Genomic DNA, 21,153 nt, shown 5'->3' on the forward strand with positions numbered 1-21,153 from the left:
TATTTCTGTTTTGCAAATAAATCAAATATAATAACAAATTATGCATTTAATTCAAACCTATAAATAAATAAAAGTATGTATATAATACGTGTAGCCGATTGTCAATGCAAATGGCGGATAGAAAATGTAAAAAGACCAGACAGATGGTCTGAATGCCTGCAATAAAAATGTTAAATACAGTAATAAGAGTAAGTATCAATCAAGGAGTTCGAGCATGATAAGATTTCATATGCTAAACGTAATAATAGGTACTATACATGCACATTTTTGGGATGATATAAAATGTATATGTAGGCTAGTAAGTTGTCAATGAAAATGCAAACGAACAAATACGTACATGTACACGCATGTGTTTGAATATGGTAAAAAGGATAAAAAGACAGCACAAACATGATTCAATTTACTCAATATGCTGAAAGACAATTTACGACAGCTCTGCCAGAACCTAATGCCATCGTAAGTAGACGGACCTACCTGTAGTAAAGTACGCACTATTATGTTAACCAATGCTAGAATATATTGGCTCTTCTCACTGCGAGGGCTGGCTTCACACTGAGCCAGCAGGCAAGAGAGAGAGAGCGCGGGAAAGGTGGGGTGAGTCAGACTCTCGCCACATCTTCCGCGCTCTTGCTCTCAGCGGAAAATTCAAATCGTGTAACATCGAATATTACGTGTTAGCAGAATTTTTCTGTATGATTTTGAACTCGTGTAAGATCGAAATCGTGTTAACAGAACTCGTGTTAACGGGGAGGTTACTGTACTTACCTGGCAGATATATACGATTAATGGCCCACCCAGCCTCCCCGCAGGAGACAGGTGGAAGAGAGAAAATATGATAGAAAACGGGAATGGTTCCTAGTCCTGCCGCCCAGGGCAGGCAGGTAGATCACCTGACCTACCGGTAGCGAGTGGCGCGAAATTTGAATTTCTGTCGGGGACGACGGAGTCTTAGCTAAGTATATATCTGCCAGGTAAGTATGTATGAAACTTTATTGTATTATAACAATATCATTTTAAGGTTCTTTTTAGTGGTACATTGTTGAGAATAAGAATTGTGAATTAAGTCAAGGTTCTTTTTGGTGGTAGTGATAGATTTAGAAAGTTGAATTTCAGAAAGATTCTTTTTTGATGGTCGTATTTCAATTGATAAATGAGGTTAAGTTAAAGTTCTGTAGATAAGGTTATAAATTAGGTTAAGGAAAGTCAGAGTTTTATTAGTAACCTCTGAATCAGTTCTCATCATCCTACACCAATTGTGTAAAAGAAAAAGCCACTACAAGATGAAGGTCAATAAAAATTAACTAGATATATATGGGGAACGGCAGGGGTACAGTAAATGCATAATTTTTCATAAGTTATATTCCAACAGATATAAAAATAATATTTTTTTCATATTGCCTGAGTAGTAGAAGAATTTAAATAGGCTCCATTTGTTAGGCTATATAGGACAGTATAACGTATAGTACATATTTTTAAAGACAATTCAATTTGCGGATATTTATCTGAAATTGAATGATGAGTAAGGATAGGCTGCTTTATAAGTAATTGTGATCACTACAAGCTGTCATTTGGGGGCAGACACCCATCTGCCTATTGAATTTGGGTGCCAATGCAAACCAAATTAAAAGAAGGCTTATAGTGAACAGCAGTAGTTCAAAGCAACACTTGATACACTTATTAAAAAAATGCACACCTTACAGGTAAATACACTTATTCAAAAGGCCAAAAAACACATTATAGGCAAAACTATCACTAGAATGGAGATATGAATAGGAGTGAAAGGTAAAATGTAGAACAAAGCAAAAAGCAAACTAAGAAAAAGTGAGAATTGGTCAAGTTCTGGGACGCAAAGTCACTGGGTCTAAATATTTTAGCTGAAATACTTTCAATGACCACTTTCTGCTGGTAATATTTGGAAGTCAAGATGACATGCTAGATATTTTTTTTTTTTTTTTTTTTTTTATTTTTTTTTTTTTTTTTTTTTTTTGAGAGAGAGAGATAGAGAGAGAGAGAGAGGAGAGGAGAGAGAGAGCGAGAGAGAGAGAGAAGAAGAGAGTTGGGATGAGAGAGAGAGAGCGAGACTGAGGAGAGAGGAGAGAGAGAGAGAGAGAGAGAGAGACGAGAGAGAGAGAGAGAGAGAGAGAGAGAGAGAGTCTTGAAAAGCAGCTGACAAACCTGAAGGCAGTCACAAAGCGATGGGTTTTTATAGGAAAAAGAAAAGTATATTCTGCTAATTCAAAAGTAATAGAAATACTTACTATAAGTCCTTTGGTTAGTTTTTTTAGCTCAACATAATCCTTGCTTGATAGAGTTTTCTGGCAGGGGTAGTTCCAAACATTATTGGAGTCACATTTTGGGCATATATAATCATCAATGTCATCAGCTTCACTCTGCATAATTCCAACACACTTCCCATGATACCAGTCCTCACATTGCTCACAACATATATAAAACTGTGTCTCATCATAGGGCTGTAAGATACAAATAAACCTTTCATCATAAGGCTGTCAATGCAAGTTTGAGTCAATAAAAATTTCACAAATATCTCACTAGTAAAAAATCTCCACTTTTGAAGCAATAACTAGTTTCAATCATTGTTACACATACCCTACTACTTAAGTGAAAATCCTAAAACTTTAACAGCAACTTCAATATTACAAACAAACAATCATAAAAAACACCATGAAGTGAGGTTGACTGGGTCTAAAAATATTGGTGTCCAGGAAAAAAAACATTCGACCCATAATTAAATTGCTATAATTCCAATTTTATAATGACAAACTTGAAAAAAACATTAGTGATAACACAGTGCAACTAAACTTTTTGAAAAAAAAATCTAATTACAGCATATAAATATGTACTGAATATATTACTATACAGTAACACCAAATGTAAATATAGAATATAATTGAATTGTGTTTTTGGATAGGTATAGAATATAAATCCATGAAAAACAAATTCGATTTTTCTGAAAAATAATGGCTTCCCAGATGGTGACCCTGGCCTTAACACTCAAAATCATGGGTTGCAGAATACTTTTAATCTACAATTACTGTAACTCCTGGTTTACATATATCTGCACCCCAATACATATATAATTTCCCTTCCTACATAAATTAGTCCACTGAAAGGATTAATACACTTTGGAACAATTATTAAAGATTTTTTTAAACCTTACCTGTCTACAAAAGCAGAAGAGTTCCTTATTCAACTTTGCATTTGCACAGTCATCACAAACATATTCTGTCATACTGCGACTCATAGCCTCCGTGATCCCCACACAGTCACCATGAAACCAATTACCACACAAATCACAGCCAACATAAAATCTGTAAATAATTTAAACATTAGTTCTTTCTATAACAGGAAGAATTAAATAATAATGATATTTCAAAATTAAATTGGGCAACTTTCTACCCATTACAGGACCTTTATGTCAAGAATTCTCATTAACCCTTAAACGCCGAGCCAGTATTTCCGAGTCTCCCGTATGCCGGTGGCGTTCGCAAGTGAGCGCCGAAGCGGAAAAAAAGTTTTTTTTTAAAAATCATGGCACGCTTAATTTCCAAGATTAAGAGTTCAATTTTGGCTCCTTTTTTGTCATTGCCTGAAGTTTAGTATGCAACCATCAGAAATTAAAAAAAATATCAATATCATATATAAATACTATTGGAATATATGACAGCTCGAAAAAAATTTCATATATAATTGTATACAAATCGTGCTGTGAGCAAAACGGTTAAAGCTAATGAGTTAATTATTTTTTAGTTGTATTGTACACTAAATTGCGATGATTTTGGTATATAACAAATTGTAAAACAATCAAAGCAACACAGAAAATATTATCACAATATGATGCATGAATTCCTAACGTGCAGGCATAAAAAAAAGCTGTTTTCAAAAATTCACCATAAATCGAAATATTGTGCTAGAGACTTCCCGTTTGTTGCAAAATGAAGGTAATTGATTGAATATTACTAGACTGTAAGTGTTGTAACTTACAATTGCAGTTTTCGACCATTTCGGTAGAGTTAAAGTTGACCGAAGGTCGAATTTTTTCTATTTATTGTTATTTATATGAAAATATTTCAAAACTGATAAAAGCTACAACCATGTGTTGTTTTTTGTTGTACGTATTCTACATGAAATTGCGCACATTTTCATATATAAAACTTTATGTAATGGCTAATTTAAAATGGTGCAAACATTATGACAATAGGACGAAAAAATTTATGATTTTTTTGGAAGAGTTACTGCGCGGACGTAAGGAAAAAGTTTTTTTTTCATAAATTCACCATAAATCGAAATATTGTGCTAGAGACTTCCAATTTGTTGCAAAATAAAGGTAAATGATTGAATATTACTAGACTATAAGTGTTGTAGCTTACAATTGCGGTTTTCAACCATATCGGTCGAGTTAAAGTTGACCAAAGGTCGAACTTTTTCTATTTATCGTCATTTATATGACAATATTTCAAAACTGATAAAAGCTACAACCATGAGTTGGTTTTTGTTGTATTCTACATGAAATTGCACACATTTTCATATATAAAACTCTATGTAACGGCTAATATAGAATGGTGTAAAAATTATGTCAGTGAAGAAATAATTTCCGAGATGTGTTGCTGATGCTTTTTAGTGTGAGAAGAAATAAATTCGCGCTTGTACACCTGGGTAACGATTGTAAACAAAACAACAGCTTGATACATGAACTCCGAGCATCCCTCAAGGTGCGTGATTCAAAAGTTTTTGCCAAGTAGGCCTATAACTATTTTTCCACAAATTTTTAAAAAACTTTTTTGCGTCGACGTTTCGTACGTCAGTTCGGCACCCAACAGACAATTTTCGTTGATGTTTAATACGTCCAATCGGCGTTTAAGGGTTAAAAGCACAGAGTACAATACTAGTTGAAAAATGCCAAGAATAAGGTTTCCAATAATGAATTATTAATACCCAAAAAGGAATATAAAATTCATAATAATCATGATTTATTAACATTGTCTGTGTAAAAATACAGAGAAAAACTTTGAGCGCCTGTATCTCAAAACTATACTTTTTGACCTTCAAAGTCTATGTTCTCCTTTAGTTTTAAAGCTATAGCAATGAAATTTGGTATATAACTTAGAAAGACATTACAGAACTATCAAATGAAGCCTTTTTTTCCAATCTTTGCTTTCAATTTTTTTTTCTTAAATTTTTTTCCTGATTTATCGGGTTTATTTTTTTTACCATAAAGAAAAAATTCAAATCTAGCAAAAAAAAAAAAAAAAAAAAAAAAAAAAAAAAAAACAAAAAAAAAAAAAAAAAAAAAAAAAAAAAAAAAAAAAAAACTTCATTTGATTGGAGGTCTGCATCAAGTCTATTTTTGGTAGTAATCCCAGGTCTTAATATAATAAGTATCAAGGGAGGAGATAGAATTTGAAAAATGGTTATTTTCAGGATAAATCCCCCTGGCATAACAAAACTGAAGGTCAGAGGGTGAAACTCATATGCGGTTTGGAGATGTCCCAAGTCACCTTATTAATCAGTATGAATGTCAAAAGACCTGGCCTTAAAAAATGGCATTAGCCGGCCAAACCTCCATAATTCAGGGACAACAACCTGACCTGTGAAGTACACACTAAGAGGGTACTACTAAAAAAGTAGAAACCACCTGGATGAAACAGTGAGATCGCCATAGTAATGGTAAATAAGTATTGCACTTCAGTAAAGATGGCAAAAATTTATAATGCAAATATAAGACTTGTGCTACTAAATGCAGCTGATGCGTAAACAAAGAAAATGAAGGGAGTTCTGAAAAGTCTGATAGCAGAATGTTAGGATTCATGGTCAGAGTGAAGAGTGAATTGGGTTGTGATGCCCAGAGAGAATTAGAATAAAAGGAACTAATGGGAAAAAGGCCAGTAGGGCATCCCAATGAGTCATAAAAAAGAACAAAAGAAGGCACAGCCCAGATGGGAATTCAAGTACAAAGTCAAGAGCTCATTCTGGTAATGAATATGTAAAAACATTAATGATGATGACTCAAAAAGAAAAATATACCATTAGGTTTCATATACATAAACTTAAAATCAGACCATTTTGATAAGCAGAATGATCAGTGACTAGCTCCAAAGGCTAATATGTTTCACAATTCAAGTCACTACATTAATTCTAATCAAACAAATTAGAAACCAACTTCCACAGTGTTGAAAGGCAAGTGGGTCTATATCCATCTTTTAGTTCAAATATCTACTTAACTTTAATGTAATAATTAAGGAATAATTATACAAATAGCATAGCTAAAAACATACTTGGTATCATCAAATGGAGTTCGACAAATGCAAACAATTTTCTTATTCTTATTTTTCGATGCTTTCTTCGCGGACGCAGATTTAGAAGACGGCTTTGACGAGGGAGACTTCGATATAGAAGAATTTTTGTTACTATTAATATTGTTTTGAGATGCTGAGGTGGTCTGTGTTAAGCGGGAGGTTTCAGGAGACAGCTGATTGGTGCCTGCAGGTACAACTTGGGATGGAGAAGACTCTGAAACTGTAATGAGAAATAGGTAAGTGCATGTTTCCTTCAATATGACCTTTGGCAAGAATATATGCAAAAATATTTGTTAAATAATTATAAATAAATATATCTGAAAATAGTTATGGGCAATGCAATGTTAAGAATGTGAGACAAACTGGAGTCCCTTTAAAACAGTTTTAATAATCATAAAAGTTTCTATAACAGATATGTAATATTCATATGACTTTTAACATTTTTAAATACTATATCAACTTTAAAAAGCTAACAATGAAAAACTTAGTATTAACAGGATCATATGAAATACAAGGCATCTGATTTGAGAATAAGGTTATGTACTGGTAAGCATCTATGGTTATTCTTTTAGAGGGAATGATAGTCAATAATATTACTGTCATCCACAATAAAAATGTATAAAAGTTATTTTTTTATCATTATATGATTATTAGCACACCTAACAGGATTAGAAGTTATACCAAAAAAAACTGATTTTCCTATGTTAATATGAGATATAAATGCATAATGAAGTCATGGCTATGAGCAAAGTAGTTGAAATTAATTACTATACGTAGCTGTGGTTGGATCCTAAAAGTTTTGAAACTATACTGAGACCACAACTAAGATTACATAAAAATGCATTTGTTTACATATAAAATGAACAATCATTACTGGTTAAAGAATGGTAACAATTATATTTAATTTAATTTGTTACTGACTTTGAGCATAATACCTTGAAGCCTTAAATATCATACAATTATTAAATGATCAGGATTCAATTTTCAGTTTTTCTATGGAAAACAATTTTTGAAGATTTTAATTCAATGCCCCGTACTCATAAACATTCGTTTCCTTGACTTCTGATTTTATTATGCTAAATTCAAAAGAGATCTGAGGACTGGAAATCTTGAGGAATATTAATGTCCATGTAATAACAGCATGTGTGGAAACATGAATTTCATAATTAGGTTAATACATGCAGGCAGTCCTCTGTTATCGGCAGACTCGGTTAATGGTGATCTGGTTTTCTGGGGCTTGTCCAGCACCATAAAATCAGCAATTTTCAGCGCCATAATGCGCAAATTTCCGGTTATCGGTGCCGATAATAGAGTTGTGGTGCCAATACATTTGTTAACTGCCCTACTAAAAGTGATAGAAATTTAAATATATGATGTAACAGACTTTTTTTTGCGAACCGATTAGAATGTTCAACACACAGCCGCATGTGTTCTGGAAAAGCTTCAAGATATCAGCGAATGCTTTGAATGGATAAACAACACCCGTCGACGAAGGCAAACACTATCAGGCCTTGGAGGTGAGAGTGCGAGTCAGCAAGTTGACCTAGCTGCTGGTCAAAAGTCATATGATTGTGACATCAGAAAAATGCGAACAGGTGTGCCTGTTCATGTGCCAATCCAGGCAGGTTCATGGAACCATCTAGAACAATTTGTGTTTGTTCGTGCGAACACCAGGCCTCCTTAGAGTGTAATACAATGAGACCGCAGGCAAAAAGCAGCCTTTTCTAGAAGCGGAAGTGCAGTGAAAAACATTTTCTTTTTCTCCCATGTCATAATTATGCCGTTACAATATTTCCATTTTCTTGTGTGGGTATCCATTTTTATTTTATTACTGATAATTGAGGTTTCTTTCCTCTAATGGATTCAAGTGTCGCCACATAAAATGAATTCTCTGACTGACATTTTTATCTCTTAATTTATCTGTTTTGAAATATTTTCATATAAATAACGATAAATGCCAAAATTTCAACCTTCGGTCAACTTTGACTACCGAAATGGTTGAAAAATGCAATTGTAAGCTAAAACTCTTATATTCTAGTAATATTCAATCATTTACCTTTATTTTGCAACAAATTGGAAGTCTCTAGCACAATATTTTGATTTATGGTGAATTTATGAAAAAAACTATTTCCTTACGTCCGCGCGGTAACTCTTCCAAAAAAATCATAATTTTTTTTGTCCGATTGTCGTAATGTTTGCACCATTTTAAATTAGCCGTTACATAAAGTTTTATATATGGAAATGTGCGCAATTTCATGTAGCATACAACAATAAACAACCCATGGTTGTAGCTTTTGTCAGTTTTGAAATATTTTCATATAAATAGTGCCAAAAAATTTCAACCTTCGGTCAACTTTGACTACCGAAATGGTCGAAAAACGCAATTGTAAGCTAAAACTCTTATATTCTAGTAATATTCAATCATTTACCTTTATTTTGCAACAAATTGGAAGTCTCTAGCACAATATTTCGATTATGGTGAATTTATGGGGAAAAAAAAACGTTCCTTACGTCCGCGTGGTAACTCTTCCGAAAAAAATCAAAATTTTTTCGTCTGATTGTTGTAAAGTTTGCACCATTTTAAATTAGCCATTAAAAAAGTTTTATATATGGAAATATGCACAATTTCATGTAGAATACAACAATAAACAACCCATGGTTGTAGCTTTTATCAGTTTTGAAATATTTTCATATAAATAATGATAAGTGCCAAAATTTCAACCTTCGGTCAACTTTGACTCTACCGAAATGGTCGAAAAACGCAATTGTAAGCAAAAAAACTCTTATATTCTAGTAATATTCAATCATTTACCTTTATTTTGCAACAAATTGGAAGTCTCTTGCACAATATTTCGATTTATGGTGAATTTAAGAAATAAACTTTTTCCTTACATCCGCGCGGTAACTCTTCCGAAAAAATCATAATTTTTTTCATCCAATTGTTGTAATGTTTGCACCATTTTAAATTAGCCGTTACATAAAGTTTTATATATGAAAATGAGCGCAATTTCATGCAGAATACAACAAAAAACAACCCATGGTTGTAGCTTTTATTAGTTTTGAAATATTTGCATATAAATAACAATAAATAGAAAAAAATAGACCTTTAGTCAAATTCAACTCGACCGAAATGGTCGAAAACTGGAATTGTAAGCTACAACACTTACAGTCTAGTAACATTCAATCAAATACCTTCATTTTGCAACAAATGGGAAGTCTCTAGCACAATATTTTGATTTATGGTGAATATTTTATAACAGCTTTTTTTTAAGTCCGCTCATTACGAATTCATGCATCATTTTGTGATAATATTTTCTCTGTGTTGCCTTTATTGTTTTACTATGTGTTATATACCAAAATGATTGCAATTTAGTGTACAATACAACGAATAAATTAACTCGTTAGCTTTAACCATTTTGTTCACAGAGCGATTTGTATACAATTATGTATGAAAATTTTTTTTTGCCCTGTCATATATCCCAATATTTATGTATGATATTTTTTTCATTTCTGATGGTTGCATACTAAACTTCAGGCAATGATAAAAATAGGAGCCCAAAATGAACTCTTAATCTTCAAAACTAAGCGTGCTGTGATTTTTTGAAAAAAACATTTTTTTCGCTTTGGCGCTCACTCGCGAACGCCACCAGCATACGGGAGACGATTTTTAAAATACCGCTTCGGCGTTTAAGGGTTAAGTTGCATGCAACCAGCGGTTATTCAGCAACGGGACCAACGGCTTTATGTGACTTCCGAACCACGTCGAGTGTACTTTCATCACCAGAAATACACATCTCTCACTCCTCAATGGAATGGCCAAGAATCGAACTCGCGACAACCGAGGTGGGATGCCAACACCATACCAACCACTCCATTGAGGCGATATAACTTCCATATTAAAAACATTCCTTCTGTGAGCTACCTCCGAAGGTCCTCCTTGATCTTGGCCGTGATGGGAAAGATGACCAAGTCTAGAAGTCTTCCTGTGCCAACTGGCCTTTAGTAAGAATTGTAAGACTCATGTGGAGTCGTCCTAAAGGTACAAACTTCTCGATGGATGAGAGAGTGCCAAGTAGACTCATCCATCTGTTGGCCAAGAAGGACAGGAGAGTGGGGAAGTTTCTTACTGTACTGAGGCAGGACTAGACTTTTTGTGGGACCGAAAAGCCTGAAAACTCAAGAGTCAATCCTCATCCCAAAACAGAATTGATTGAGTCAGGCCTTACTATGACTTCTGCAGCTTGATTAAAAGGCCCAATTCTTGGGCAAAGAGAAGTGTCTTCTGAATGTCTTTATGCATTTTGTTCTTGAGGGGGAGAGCAGAAGCCAATCGTCCAAATATGCTAAATTTATTAATTAATTTGTATTTTTCATAACTAACAAACCTGAGGTCTTAACATTCGGATAAATCTTCTAGCGCCAGCTGGAACCAGTAAAAAACAATAAGGTTGTATACGCAAGGGACTAGTGGCATCTGTCCTTAGTCAAGAGTTAAGTGGGACCACCCACAGCCCAAGCAGTAACCCATGACTTCACCAGGTTAAGCTATCATAGAGGGGTGGTTAGAGGTAGACCTTAAATATTAAGAACTCAGGGATTTTAGTAATGAAAAATGCACACTAATTTGATGAATTTGTCATTTGTTCACATACACAACAACCCTTCAGTCTTAACATTAGGATAGACTTATGTTTGGTGGGAGGTAATTACTAATATTTACCAACTGGAGATTTGCCACACCTGGTCATTTTCTTGAATAAGAGAATTCTAAGGATGAACACTTTTATTTCTGAACCTTAGATATTATGTAGTATGTCTTAGGTCTGAACAAGGATTTGTTGCATTACATGTTTTCTCTCTGCAGCTACTACGTTGGATGAGGATCTGTACTCACTGATGTTAGGAAACAAGAACAAGGAAAACCATCAACAACTGGGCATTTCTTTTGCATCTTATGAGTAAGATCCAGAAGATGCACTAGCAGGAAGGTTATGTGAATCAATTATATCCATACACTCATCTACAAACACCAGAAATCCACACACACCACAAAAAAAAGAATGAAAATGCGAGCAAAACAAACCAGCTTTAGAGGGGAGAGAAAGAACAACACATCCTCTCTCAAAGGCGGTAAAGGAGTAACTGGTGAAGTCACGGGTTGCTTGGGATATGGGTGGCCCACTTAACTCGTGACTAAGGACAGATGCCACTGGTCCCTTGGTCCTACAAATTTATTATTTTTTTACTGGTTCCAGCTGGCTCTAGAAGATTTATCTTAATGTTAATCCAGAAGGTTTGTTTCATTTATGAACAAATAGGTAGACTTTGATACCTGTAAGATGGAGCCACTTTGCCAGAGGGGTGAGAACATGGGTGAATACTTGAGGAGCTGTAAATAAGCAAAAGCACAGGGGCCAAAACTGAAAGACTGCCCTGAAACACGAACCTCAGGTACTTCCTGGAGTCCGGATGTACTGTGACGTGGAAATATGCATCCTGCATGTTGATGGTCACCATCCAATCTCCTTGGCAAATGGATGATATGACCTCCATTCTGAATTTTTTTTGTCTGAACAAAGAAATTCACTGACATCCAGGGCAGGCCTCCAACCTTGAGAGTCATCCTTCATCGCCTATTCTGCATGAGAGGTCCCAGCCAGTCTGAAGAAAAATTCTCTGAAGAGTGGCGCAGTTTTCAATCTTCTTAGCTAAGGCCCCCTACAGTCCAGGCAAAGAAACTGAAGACTTTGAAGACCTTGAATATGTCACAGACTAAGCAGTCCAGTTCTGAAGATGTAAACACAATTTTGGAGGAAGAAAAAGCTGACATACATGCAGAATCAATCAGGCTGGAGAAGTTCCCTGGGAGGAGGTAGAAACTCCCAAAGAAGGCGCTTCCCCAGTGGCACACAAAAGGTACCTTCTTTGCAACAGAAGAGAAGGACGTGCATAAAAACCAGCCTTGCCAAGATCCCTCTTCTCTGTTAACCAACAATCCTGGATAAGGCTTACCTTGATGAGGAGGAGAAAACCATCTTGGGCAGCATGGAAGACTCTACAGGTTGTCGCATCATAAACACTGAACCGGGAGATGTCAGGGCCACTGGAGAGAAGACGGTTGGATAACAAAAAATGTAAGTATTTCGTAAGCCAAGTAGGTTGCTCCTGCTTGATGTCTTCATCATCTGACAAAAATGAAGAAGGAGCTACACTGAAGAGGTGGTGTTTGGCACTGAATGTGGTGTCGAATGCTTGACAGATGCTGGCACCAATAGGACAGGTGGACACGTGGGCACAGGTGAGCCCTCAGATGCAGGAGAGCACTTGGACACAGAACATTTGGCCATGGATGCTCAGACAATGCATTTTCAGACCCAACTGGGTGCTTGGATCCACTGGGCACTTGGAACACTTCTTAAAAGTGAAGGCCGCTTCGGAGCCAAATACTGGCACTCTACCACGGCAAACTCAGGAGACAAATGACTGAGACTGTCCCAGAATTTACAAAAAGTATTGGGACTAAGCTCACATTCTCTGGGCCACTTACGAGGAAGCGGAGAAGCATGCTCAGGAGTGGATGCATGCCTTTTCAACGGCCTAGAAGCACTAGAAGTGCCAACTATGCCCCTTGTCTGCACTGCAGTGTGAACCACTAAAACAACTCACGCATTTCCATTTGGACACATTTCCAGTGGCCGTCCATCGAGTCCTGGGATTTATATACAACAAGCTCAGCTAAGGGAGCGACTGCCCGTGGGGAAATCCCACCATTTGCACTGATATCACTTACTTTTATCTTGTCCATAAGGATCTTGACTGAAGCCCCAATTTGGAATACAGTATTTACCAAAAGACCGAATTTCTGGTCGATCCTGGCTTCAAGGCTGGCGATGGCATTGGATTCAGAAGTTTGGGAGCCAGGTAAGAGTTATGTCATCAGTCAATTTTATTTTGCCAACTTGCAGTTATGTCATCATTCAAGTTTACTTTCCCAGCTCGCAATGGTAACGGAGTTGCTGGAAAAGTTGGAGGGTTGGTAATGGGGAAAAGCCAGTCAAAGGTGCAGAAAGAACAGGTACATCAGGAGACAAAGCCTGGCAAGCAGAACCTCTAGCTTTGGCTCTAGTGGCTACCTTTCTCTGCCTATTGCGTTGAAGTTTGTCAAAGTCTTCGATTTTCCCTGACCCCAATCTCTACTCTTCACAAGTTAGATCAGAATAACATTAAATTTGCCCTCAGTAATTACAACAAATAGTATATGAGTTGTATTTGGCTGATGTCAGACTGGTTGTAGCCTATGATGCAAACCCAGATACAGTCGTACCCTAAACTTACGTGAGGTTAGGTTCCAAACACCCTTGTGCAGGCTGAATTTTTGCATAGATTTTGCATGGTCTCTATAATGATAATAAGTGCTTATTTCTAAATTTTAAAGACTAAATATGACCCTAACTATGCTTCTCAAGTATTCGGCTAACTTTTACATCAAATAAAAATTACTGAAATTTCATTTAAAACTTAGCTAAATACATTACCCTTAAAAAAAAGAAATAAATGTTGGTAAAAATATGGAACGTGTGAAGATTACATGTACTATTTCTCTCTTCTTTCCCCCTTCAAACCAATCTATAGAAGTCTTCTCAAACTCATTTTTAAGAACTTCTTTATTCTGTCTCTTTGTCTGTGTTCTGAAATTCCTTTTATGAACTAACAGTGTTTTTTATTTATATTAATATAACTCTTAGTTATGGGTCTATGTTTTAGAATGGTGCATTTAGAGTTCTAGATGATACAGGTGAAATTAGATCAATTTAAGGGGGCCGGCCAGTAATCCAATATATGGTGGTATAAGGCGAAAAACGCAAGGTCACGAACAAATTCATGGAGCTTTGTATGGCAATGGAGAATGCGTATACAAAATATTTCGTCAAAATTCCTCTCAATTTCATTTACAGGGTAATTAGTAAAAGTAACTCAATAAGCCAAAAACATTGACCCGTTCAAGAAAATGCATTTCTTCTGTTACCGTAAATTTTGATAATTATTATCAAACAAATTGTGAGCAATGGCATCTGTAGAGATTCCATGAATCACAAGACAGGAAGTTATGAACTTATATCCTTCAGTGCGAGCAGAAACATGAGAGAGAGTACACATTCAAGTTTCACCTCTGACATTCACTTGCTTTTACATCTGTTTTTCTTTGTTTCAGCAAAAATTTCATCATGCCAAAGAGGAAAAGATAAGAAAAACATCCTGCTAACAAACAGAAAAAGAAAATTCACTCTAATAAAAGTTCAGAAGATCATAATATTGGCGATATTAGTGGAGTTGGTGAAGGAAAAAGAGAGAGAGAGAGAGAGAGAGAGAGAGAGAGAGAGAGAGAGGAGAGAGAGAGAGAGAGAGAGAGAGAGAGAGAGAGAGAGAGAGAGTGTGTGTTGTGTAAGAAGGAGCAACCCGTCTCGCCTGACACAGTGCCCCAGGTTATGATCTTTGAGCAAAGGGATCTTCATTTATGATTAAATTATGATAAATAACAGAGTTTTAGTTTATTAATACCCAAAAAGGAATATAAAATTTATAATAATCATGATTTATTAACTCTCTCTTTGTAAAAATAAAAGAAAAACTTTGAATGCCTGTATCTCAAGACTATACTTATTAACCTTCAAATTCTATCTTCTCCCTTAGTTTTAAACCTATAGCATTGAAATTTGGTATATAACTTAGAAAGACATTATAGAACAATCAAATGGAACCCCTTTTTTCCATTTATCTTTTATTTTTTTCTTTATTTTTTTTCTTGATTTATATGGTTGATTTTTTTACCATAAAGAAAAAATTCATATCTTGCAAAAAAAGTTACTTTTAGAAAAAACTTCATTTGATTGGAGGTCTACATCAGGCCTATATATGGTAGTAATCCAAGGCCTTAATATTACGTATCTAGGGAGGAGATAGAATTTGAAAAATGGTTATTTTCGAGATCAATTTAACTGACGTCACAAAACTGAAGGCCAAGGGTGAAAATCATATGTGGTTTAGAGATGTCCCAAGTCACCTTATTAAGTGGTAAAAATGTCAAAAGTCCTGTCCTTAAAAAATTGCATTAGCTGACCAGCCCCCGTAAAATGATCTACCACTAACTACGAACGAAAAAGAGATATAGAAAAAAAAGTTGTTCTTACTTAAGAAAGTGAAATTATTTATGAATTATTATGGGAAAGAGTTTTACATAAACATCCGTCAACCTGCTAATTGCAACAATCCCACACCTGTAACATTAAATCAATATATTTGACAGCTCTGGCTTTAAGCTTCTCTTCAAGTTAAACAAATGATGAAGGGAAGGATATTTTGTTTTTTAAAACACTATCACTTTACAAAGATTGTAATTAGTTATATTTTATTATTACTACTATTATTATTATTATTATTTGAAGAAAATATTAATAAACATACACGTGCACCATAAAAATTCTCTCAACTGAGAGAGAGAGAGGAGAGAGAGAGAGAGAGAGAGAGAGAGAGAGAGAGAGAGAGAGAGAGAGAGAGAGAGAGAGAGAGAGAGAGACCTATTAAGCTTAGTATGGGTCCCAACCTAGAATGAGCTTAATAGATGTATAACAACATTACAAGTATGCTGTAAATCATTGCCATCATAAAAATAACCAAATTTGTAACTAATTTGTATTTTCATAACTAACAAACCTGAGGTCTTAACATTAGGATTTACTAGCGCCAAAGCTGGAAACTGGTAGAATTAAAAAATTAACACTTGTGAGATCCAGGGACTAATGGCATTCATGAGTACCAGGTCACGGGCATGTATACCCAGAAAATGCCCACGGCTACCTGTGACCCATCAGTTTATTTATTTCTAAAAGCCCAGTTTCAGGACTGCTAGAGGGGTGGTTCCGAGGGGGGTGGGCCTTTAACTGTTAAGACCATCAAGGCGTTTGTTAGTTATGAAAACAAATAGCCAAATTAGTTACAAATTTGGTATTTGTTCATACACCGAAACAAACCTTCGGTCCTTAACGATTAGGATAGACCTTTACTATTTGGGAGGGAGGCAAGTCTCATAAACAACTGACTGGGGAGTTTATGGCCCACCTTATTCCATTTATCCGGAATAGTATAGGGAAAAATTCCTAAGAGAATGGACAATGAAAACCTAGGACCAAAGGATGATAACGGGATTCTATTGGTTTCCCCTCCCATGGGTGGGGGTAGAATACCATTCTGACTGTTTACTCTTTGTCCCTTGTGACTGGAATCCCCACTTCAGCCCCTTCTTTTCCTTATTATCCAAGAGGGGTGTGGTTGCTACTGAAAAGTATATCATTCAAGCTAAAGATAGCTTCACAGTATGGCTGACCCATCTCACCTGCATTTCTAGTCCGTTCCTAGCCACATGACCCGGTACTCTCCTTTCATATTGCCCGTAATTAAAGGCAGTAGGAAAGAAAGTAGTAAAGAAAAAAAGTAACCCAGGTCATCCCATTCATTCTACTTTCATACCTTCATCTAGACTAAGACGCAAACTGACCCGCCAGGGGCACTGGATGAACTATATCACTTGTTGGGCCGCCGACCAACTGGACCCAAGGAAAAGGTGTCCAAGGATCTATGGGCAACATCTTTTCAAATAAAAATGAGGGTGAAGTTGTTTGGCTTCCTCACCCCCGCCGCTTTTCAGAATTTGTATCCACCAGACCTGTTTCTTCTTAAATGCCAGGGAAGGCAGCTCAACCCTCCCGACTGTCATTGAGCTCTAGTCCCACCTGGCTATCTGACCCTCTGTCTTCTGCAAGTAATAAGGCATTTCTCTGATCGTCTCCCTTTAGCCAAATGATATTGTTAGCTTGGACACTTCCTTCTTGTTCCGTCCTTGTACTTACGAACAACCTCTTGCACCCCGGCCCTGAGGGCCTTGCTTTTCTTCTTTAAGTACTCCCTTAGTGCCCTGGACGGGGCACAGGAGCATTTCAGCTTTTGGTCGCTTGGTCTACAAAGTCTGCCAAGGAAGGTATGGTAATAAAGGAGTCGAATCTGCCGTCTACTATTTGATTGGATTTTGGGTTCTTTTGCCAACGAATTCTGGGACAAACCTCAGACACCCATTGATCTCCCAACCTCTCGAGGTGCTTTTAATGAAGATATGGAGAGGCCATGTAGCTCCCCCACCCTTTTGGTTTTGAAGCCAGGGCCAATAAGAAGACTGTCCTTCAGGGTCAGGCTCCTATTCCATTGGAACTGCCTTAGTGGTTCGTTAGGGGGGTTTTGTCCAGAGCTACTCAGTTTAACCTTGGTTGGTCAAGATCCCAATCTGGGGCTTTTTTTTAGGCTCCTTTGGGTGGCATGACTGTTCAAAGCTCCTCATCCAAGCATGGCCAACTCCCATGAAGACGATATGTCCACTCCTTTCCATTCGTAAAGACTGAGGCTAGAGCAGCCCTGTATCCCCTTCCACTGCAGATAACAGACATATGGTTTTTCTGTTCTGAGATTATATCAAGAAAAGTCTGCTAACTGCTGAATAGTGGTACGAAGTGGGAGACACGTTCCCTCTACGACACCAATCACAGGGGTATTGCTGACCACTTCCCTTGGTAATCACTGTCGGCAGATGATTTTTCTGATATTACCTGGCATCTTGAAGTTGCTGCTTTTGTCTGCGAAAACCCTCGCTTCTCGGAGGGAGGAGATACTTGGACAGTCTCCCACCCGTGAAGCGATAGGGAACTTCACCGACTGGGGTGGTCCTCTCCACGTGAGGCTGACACAGAAAGGTTTGCTCCATGGAGGTAACTCTCTTGGCAACATCTACTAGGCGAGGTTTCCAGTAGGCTCTGGAAACCACTCTGCTTTCGCCAAATAACGGGGGCTACCAAGGGTCGATCGTTGAGGTTTCTTGAGAACCGCGATTTACCCTGGTTTCAGAACCTGACGGATGTAGACAAAAATGGAGGAAAATTGCGTTACACGTCCCAAGATTGACCCAGGGGTGTTGTTAGCGCCAATCTTTTCTGCTACTGCCTCTGCGTCCGGGACTACTGAACAATACACTTGGCCAACTTTTTGTTGTTACCTGGTTGCGAATTAGGTCTATGATCGGTCCCCGCTCCCACAACAATGAGCATCCCTGTCCACTACCTGTTGGTTTGTAGGGACCATCCGTTCCCAGAATCTGAATCCCTGCGGCTCAACTTCTGTCGGCCCCACTATGTTTTCTTTTCCCGAATGATACCTGGCCTTTGATTGTTCTACCAGGTTCTCTATAGGCCCAACTGGTGAAGTTGAACTGTCATCACATCGTAATGCCGAGAAACTAGGCCTCCTTGCTTGTTTTATTAATAAGCTACTGACCCCTGTGGTGTTGTCTGACATTCAATACACTGGAGTGTCCCTTTACTCTTCCCTCCCTGAATTCTTTGTAGAGCCAGGAAAGCTGCTTTCAAACTCCAGCACGTTATATGGAGTTTCTCTGTCCTTGCAACTCCATTTTGCTGACACCATCAACTCCTCCATAATGGGCTTCCCCAGCCTTCCTAGTGACGCACTCCGAGAACAGCGAAGGGTTCTGGGGAGGGGATTGTTGAAGGGGGACACCCACTGTCCAGAATTGTCGTCGGTCACCCACCACAGCAAGTCTTTCCTCACTTCTGCCGACAAGGGAATTTGCTCGTACGGGTGATCTACTGATTTGGTGACCCAAAAACTCCATCCTCCCATTGTAGGGACCCGAAAGGTGTGTAGGACCTTTCCTTGTGGTACTAGCTTCATCCACGGGAGGTTAGGATTCCCAGCCAACCACCTGCCACTGTCTTGCTGGCTGTGTTCTGCTTTCCCTAGAAAGGCAATTTCAAGCCACTTTGTTTGCTATTTTCCTCTACTCTTTTGGGGGTCCTTGTCGGGAATACTTTGGCTTGTTTTGTTGTGGTCTCATCACCATTCTCAAGATATTTTCCAAACGTTGACCTTGGATCCAGCCTGCGACTTTCTGCTGATTCCCACGAACAATACCTAAGGCCTGTGACAAAGCTGGCAGGAGGGCCGCCCTTGTCCCTGAGTAATTTCTCCCTGGACATTGCTATCACCAGCCAATCGTCCAGATATCGTTATTTAGCCCTGATCCCCCTGAGGCATGCGCCCACCGCCGCACGAAGGCGTGGGAACACTCTTGTAAAAACTTGAGGAGACGTTGTGCAATGCCGAAGCACAGGACCTTGAACTCGAAAGCTTCCCCTGCAAGACTTGAAGCGGGAATAGAAATTTCCTTGAAGACTTGATGGACTGGGTATCTGAAAGTATGACGGTCCTTTAAGATCGACTGTCAGCATAAAGTCTCCCGATTCTTGCCTGCTTGTAGAACCGTTTTCGGAAGTTTCCATTCTTGAAACTGGTTTTCCTTATAAATAACCAGAGTTCAGCGTTGGACAAGGCTATTACTGTCCTCCGACTCCCCGTTGGCTTTGGGTACCAGGAAAAAATCCTGCTGTTAAAGAAGCCTTTTTTGTCGGAACTGCATACTTGGTTGGCACAGCCTCCTTTTTTCCATCAATCTTCTTCCACTTCGTTACCTGCAGGAAATAGTGGCCTTCTGAGCTTTGGTGGGCATTAAGTGAACGTGGGGTAATGATTGATCTGGTCAGGGTGGCGGGGTTACCTTCGAACGGAATCAAAATCCCCTCCCGATTCCTGAGAACATCCACCACCCACTGCTCTGCCCCTAGTTCCTGCCAACACCTTCCAGTGATTTTCCGCCAAAGGCAACCCCCCACCTGGTGGTGGCCGAGGTGATGGGGGAGGCCCCGCCCCCATCCTACTCTTCTTGAGCCTCCCTCCCTTCCCCTTGCCCCTAATTGCCCCCTTCCTCTGGTTGTTCTATTGTGAAAGGGCCGATGAGTTTATCCTCGTTTGGGGAAAGAGGGGTCTTGTGGACTCTATTAGGGCGGATGCTATGGTCTCACTGTCTTCTTTGCGAGACATGCTGCTGTTGTCTTCCCTCCAAAGGAGTAGTTTGACTGTTAGGGAGGTTTTCCTAACTGGCCTGTTGCACCAACCTATCGTTAGTTGTCCATCCTTCCTTCTATCTAATCGACTCTTCCAGTATGACCCTCTGGCAACAGTTAGTTGCGAATTCCAAAGATAATCCCCACCATTCCTCATTGCTAACAGGGAATCCAAATCCAACATTGCGGCTTAGTCTAGCCAATGCTGCATCTTCCCTTTCATTAGCAGGATATTTGCCCAAACATTGGAGCCACTTAACGTTTGTCAGGTACGCAATCGCCTTGGACCCTCTGACTGTAGTAATCTAATGAAACAATGGTTGTCAATCCACTACTTTCCTTTGTTGCTTTCCGAGGATGCAATTTTCTTCGGCCACTGCTGTTGAACCAAAGGGTCTAACCAGGACGCAGCCTGAAAAGAGAAGAAAAGCTGGTTGCTTCTAACGTAGCAGCCCCTTCTTGGATACGTCATCGCAAGGCACTCCATTTTAACCTGAATCCAAGGGGCTAATCAGGGCTTTTTAACCTTAACAACATTTAGGGTTGTCATTTGTTCTAGACAGCAAAGGGACCCTTCGGTGTCGTAAAATTATATTTCCTTTGCTTTTATCATTTGGAGGGGGAATAAATTTAAAATGATCCTATTAGATTTGCTTAAGGAATTATTCCCTCCCTGCAATCTTTGTGCTGTTTACGTTGTTGCAAGACCGATTCCAGCATGACCTCGAACAAGGCAATTCATCGACGAACCTTGGTATCCCGCCTCTTTAGTCCCCAAACGCCATGTCCAATTCCAGGAGGAAGCATACTGGCCGGTTGTT

General features: G+C 38.2%; 1 protein-coding gene across 1 annotated transcript in view; it reads right to left on the bottom strand.

The window, feature by feature from the left end:
* Positions 1-21,153, bottom strand: part of LOC135223972 (nucleosome-remodeling factor subunit NURF301-like) — a 216,067-nt gene that overhangs the window by 28,908 nt on the left and 166,006 nt on the right. Inside the window, exons 20-22 of the mRNA XM_064262894.1 lie at positions 6,294-6,534; positions 3,179-3,329; positions 2,259-2,471 (exon numbers count right to left, since the gene is read on the bottom strand). Of these exons, the coding sequence (XP_064118964.1) occupies positions 2,259-2,471; positions 3,179-3,329; positions 6,294-6,534 (605 nt within the window). The remainder of the gene's footprint in view (positions 1-2,258; positions 2,472-3,178; positions 3,330-6,293; positions 6,535-21,153) is intronic.

This window comes from Macrobrachium nipponense, chromosome 10, assembly GCF_015104395.2.
Source record: "Macrobrachium nipponense isolate FS-2020 chromosome 10, ASM1510439v2, whole genome shotgun sequence".
Taxonomy (NCBI): domain Eukaryota; kingdom Metazoa; phylum Arthropoda; class Malacostraca; order Decapoda; family Palaemonidae; genus Macrobrachium; species Macrobrachium nipponense.